General features: G+C 41.8%; 1 protein-coding gene across 1 annotated transcript; it reads right to left on the bottom strand.

The window, feature by feature from the left end:
- Window positions 1-486: 486 nt before the first annotated feature.
- On the bottom strand, window positions 487-1,930 carry LOC106012244. Its single transcript, XM_013084587.1, has 2 exons — window positions 1,858-1,930; window positions 487-1,469 (listed from the first exon to the last, which is right to left on the bottom strand). The coding sequence occupies exons 1-2, from the start codon at window positions 1,928-1,930 to the stop codon at window positions 487-489; spliced, it is 1,056 nt and encodes a 351-aa protein (XP_012940041.1).
- Window positions 1,931-5,063: the final 3,133 nt, after the last annotated feature.

Genomic DNA, 5,063 nt, shown 5'->3' with positions numbered 1-5,063 from the left:
ATTACGCTGCCTAGGTAGGTAAAAGTGTCAGTTACAGGGAGGTCTGTGTTGTTCACCCTAATCAGCGTTGGGGAGCCTACATTCAGTGCCATCACTTCTGTCTTCTTCTGGCTTATTCTTAACCCAATCCGGCGTCTGTATTTGTGGAGCCGGTTTGTTTTTTCCTGCATGTGCTGGTTGGTATGGGAGAGTAGTGCAAGGTGGTCGACAAAGTCAAGATTCTCTTGATGTATCCTCTGTTGTTTTCCTAATGACCCAGTCAATGGCCAGGTTGAACAGAATTGCTGACATGTTGCATCCTTGTCTAACTCCTGTTTTTACCTCAAAAGCAGTGGTACTGTTTCCAACAACGCATTTGAAGTTTTGGTAGAAGCTCTTGATGACCTCTACTATCTTGCAAAGAATTCCATAAGATCGTAGAATAATGTACCAAAGACTTTCTCTACGCACACTGTCGAACGCTTTTTCAAAATCAACGAAGTTGACCTAAAGTTGTCTCTGCCATTCCGTGCACTGTTCTATTATTATGTTGCGGAGGGCAAATATCTGATCTGTGCATTTTCTTTCTTTGCGGAATCCTGCCTGTTCTTTTCTTAAGCAGTTTTCCACGGCATCCGACATCCGGTTCATAATAATCTTGGCCAGGATCTTGCTGGGAACTGACAGCAACGTGATACCTCTCCAGTTGTGGCAGTCTCTAAGAGCCCCTTTCTTTGGTACTTTAACAATGACTCCAGTGCTCCAGTCCTCGGGGATCTGTTCTCCCTCCCATATGGTTTTGAATAGTGGCTGAAGAATGGTGGCAGTCAGTTCTGGGTCTGCTTTAAACAATTCTGCATTCAGGTTGTCCTTTCCTGGAGATTTTCTTGATTTCAGGCTCTTAACAGCTTTTACAATCTTGTGTTTCTGTGGTGGGTCAGAGCTGATATCCAGATCCAAGGTAGCTTCCTGTATGTCTGGGGTGTCCTCGGGTGGAGGTTGGTTTAGGACTTTCCTGAAGTGTTCTGTGCAGCGTGCTTCCTGTTCCTTCTCGATTGTCAGCAGCTTGTCAGCATTGTCTTTGATTGGTCCACTCATTCCTCCGTGGAACTTGCCACATATTATTCTTGTGATCTTGTATACGTTGCCTTGTTCACCCTTAGCAGCTGCCTCCTCTGCCTCAGTTGCCAACTTTTCCATGGTTTCTCTTTTGTCCTTCCTGACCAGTCTTTCACTTTTAACTTTCTGGCAAGCTTCCCTGTAATCTTCTGCGTACTTCTCTTGTAGCTGTATCGACTTAGCTGCAAGCTGTCTTTTCTTGATTTCTCTCCATTCTTCAATAGTATTCCAAGTTCCTTGCTGTATCCATTCTTTGCTTGCATTCTTCTTCTTGACACTAAGACATGTCTTATTGCTCTCTGTATGGGCCTCTACAATATGCTTCCATTGGATATTGACTTCATCTGTATTGGGGGTGGTTTCTTCCAGGTCTTGGGAGAGCTTGAAATCGGTTCTTTAGTTCTTAGTCGGAAGGCAGATCTCACATTGCCATCACTGAGCTTGTGAACATTAAATCGTGTCCTTGTCGCCTCCCTGGTGAATGTTTTCTTCAGCTTGATTTTTATCCTTGCCGTCACTAGATGGTGGTCGCTGCCAACATCTGCTCCTCTTCTGACTTTCACATCCTGTAGGGAACGTCTCCACATTCCTCCTATTACTATTATAAGATGGTCAATCTGGTTCTTGTCCCGGCCATTTGGAGAGTTCCAGGTCAGTTTGTGGATTGTACGGTGTGGGAAGAGGGTTCCGCCCCGCCTATCACCAAGTTGTGCAATGCGCAGAAGTCCACTAGTCTTTCACCATTCTCATTTCTTGTACCTGTACCATGTTGTCCCATCGTTCTCTCATAGTTGGTGTTGTCCTCTCCTACTTTAGCATTCAGATCGCCCATTGCAACTGTAGCTGTTCATAAAAATAGTCCTTGTTTTTATGTATGTATTTAGTATAGGTTTTTACGGCGTTCGCAACTGCTAAGGTCATATGAGCGCGCCAAACACAAGTTGTTTACTTTCGCGAAAGTTCACAGCACGATTGGTTAATTAATTGACTTTAAAATGCTAAAATGTTAAAATATTAAAATTCAGTGTAAATATATTTGTGATTTAAAACAACTCTTATAAGTAGCAATAAAAATTTTAAATAGTACGTTTTCATTTTTCATTTTACAACTTGCCATAAAGGCCAATGGCCTTTATAAAATTCAAAATTCTGTTGGGAACAACGACGGAAAAAATATCTTGCAATTTCTTGCATTTATAATATTTCCTCCGGATCTCTCCAAAGTCTAGACATTCGGTTAAGATGTGTCTAATGGTAAAATCTGTGTCGCATCCGACACAGAACGGCTACTCATCTCCCTGTAGGAGGTATTTGTGGGTCAGGGCCGTGTGTCCGATGCGCAATCGAGTAAAAATGACTTCGTCTCTTTTGGAGAGGTCCGAAGGATTTTGCTGTTCTAATTTGGGTTTTATTTCATATAGTTTATTATTTTTCTGGTTTTCCCAGTGGCTCTCCCACAGACTGAGGGTGTACTTTTTAACTTTATTTCTAAAGTCAGTCTGTGGAAGAGTGTTTGTCGTTGATCCCAGCAGAAGGGATGAAGCTTTCTTCGCCAGGTCGTCTACCTGCTCGTTTCCTCGGATGCCCACATGGCTGGGTATCCATGCGAACATGATGTTTTTTCCTTGTTTTCATCTTCACTGTCGTTAGTAGGGGTGTAACATTGGATGGTGCTTGTATTGGTGAGCTTTCCCTTCAGTCTCAGTGTCATCATTCTGTTGTTGATCGGTTTCCATTCCATGAGACATTTCTCAAGTCCCCTTTTTAGGATGATAGCTACACCTTCTCTATGTTGGTTGTCTTCTCTGCCGGCATAGATCAGTGTTTCTCCAGTTGCTGTTCTCAGCCTGCTGGATCCTGTCCAGTGACTTTCACGTATGCCCAGAACGTGCAATCTCCTCCTCTCTGTCGTTACTTGTGCCAACCTACCAATTTCATACATTGTCCTTACATTCCACAGTCCTATGATAACTTTTGTCTTTGCGGTGTTCAGGCCCCCCATCTTCCTGCAAACAGCTTCCTCGCGGCTTTCACTGCCAGCTTTCATACGAGTCCCAAGGGACTCTGAAGGTCCATCACACATAGAAATCTGGTTTCTCTTTGTTGCTGTTTCCGTAACATATGCTTTTTACCAGTCTGGGTTGTTAGCCCCGAGCTGAACCTCCGAAACCTGGAGGGCCGGTGGATCACGCTTCGTCTGAACTCTACCCGTCGACCTGTCTGGCATGGGTGGCCCTACCAGGAGCATTAGCTCCAGCCAGCGTTGCTCTTGGGGTCACTGAGGCACTCAAGCTCTCTAACCACAACAAGGTAGTGATCCACTAGAGAGGTCTGTTTGTATTATCACCACAAATTACAATTTGATTGATACTTTGGCTTGGTATTTTACCTAATTTGATTTTACACCTTCATTTCTCTTTCTTGTATAAAACACTCTAGTAGCTTAATCTGGAGAGAAATTACGGCTATTTTGATTGACCAAAATTAAATTCCGCCCAGTCCAAGCGTGGAAAAAAATCCCGGAGAGAAAGGGTTAACTCATTCGCTACGCCGAGCCGTGGGGGGCGGCGCGGCTAGAGTGCCGTCAGTACGCAAAGCCGCCCTCAGCGGCTCGAGAACTGACGTTCAATTTTAGCTTGGTTTCTATTCCAATCCACATATCCATGTTAAAATAAAGGTCATAATATAAAGTTGACTTCCGGGTCAAGTGTTTCCACCGAAAATCGGAAGTTTTGATTCAGTTTTGAAACAGGATTTCGAAGTTTATGCGACATTGTTTTATCGCGAAGCCCAAATTATAGCCAGACACCAGTCTTTGTACTTTTACACAACAAAATGTATCATTATTTTGCTCACTAAAGAAGTGTAGGACTCTTCTTATAATATTGATACTACTGGACTCAAATTGCCAGTGCACTGTAATTGAGAAATCAATATTTTTGAGTGCTAGATCTAGATCTAGATCTAGGCCTAGATCTAAATAGTCAAAATATTTTTTTTCTCCCCAAAATCACTACTTTTTGGTGAATTTACTAAATAAGTACCACCCAAGACATGTATAGGTTTATTCCAAATGCAATTTTGAATAATTCCATATAAGATACGAGTGTTTTTTTCTGTTTGGGATCCTTTTTTCAAAATTATTTTAAAATTTATTTTTTTTCAATATCGGAGGTTACGATCCAAATGTACAAATATTATGGAATGTATGTAAATAACTGCTCATTTTTCAATATTCTCCTGTTCTATATACAGTTATGGTTATTTTGATGTATAATTTGACTAGGTGCAAACATATTTTTTGAGTTTCATCTGAGATTATAAATGTTTTGTTTTCAAATTTTATCCGCAACCAATCACAATTGTGTTGCATAATCGCCTCTTACAGGAACCAAAGTTGGAAAACACTCAAATAAACATTACAGACGTATTCTACAAACCATACTGAAAATGTTGGTATATAATATGTTGATATTTATTTGAATTTATGGCCCCCAAGACCTGTGAACTGCGCACTAGTCATCATCTCATTTCGCCCTCCCGAAAGAAATTCGTCTACAAGCCGAAAATAATACGTAGCGAATGAGTTAAAGCACAAATCCCTTACACATGCATATAGGCCAACAATAACGGTTAAGTTCTGCAGGTTTAAAAAAAACTCAGATTTGGGTGAATTAAAAAAAAAAGCCAACCTTTACAGGCATAATACATGTATGTAGTGCAGTCTTTAGTAGACTAGATCTAGTAAGACTAAGAGTGGGGAGAAATAATTTATCGAGTATCTCGGTCTTTCTGTTGGGATGTTTGTGTGCTTCTCACCCCGAGAGGGTCGGGGACACACACACACACACACACACACACACACACACACACACACACACCGCACACGGCATAATATAGCGTATGCATTTGCAAACGGACACCCCCCCCCCTTTACACACACACACACACACACACACAAACAC

The sequence above is a fragment of the Aplysia californica genome, unplaced genomic scaffold (genome assembly GCF_000002075.1).
Source record: "Aplysia californica isolate F4 #8 unplaced genomic scaffold, AplCal3.0 scaffold00303, whole genome shotgun sequence".
Lineage (NCBI taxonomy): Eukaryota > Metazoa > Mollusca > Gastropoda > Aplysiida > Aplysiidae > Aplysia > Aplysia californica.
This window is presented reverse-complemented; position numbering and strand designations above follow the sequence as displayed.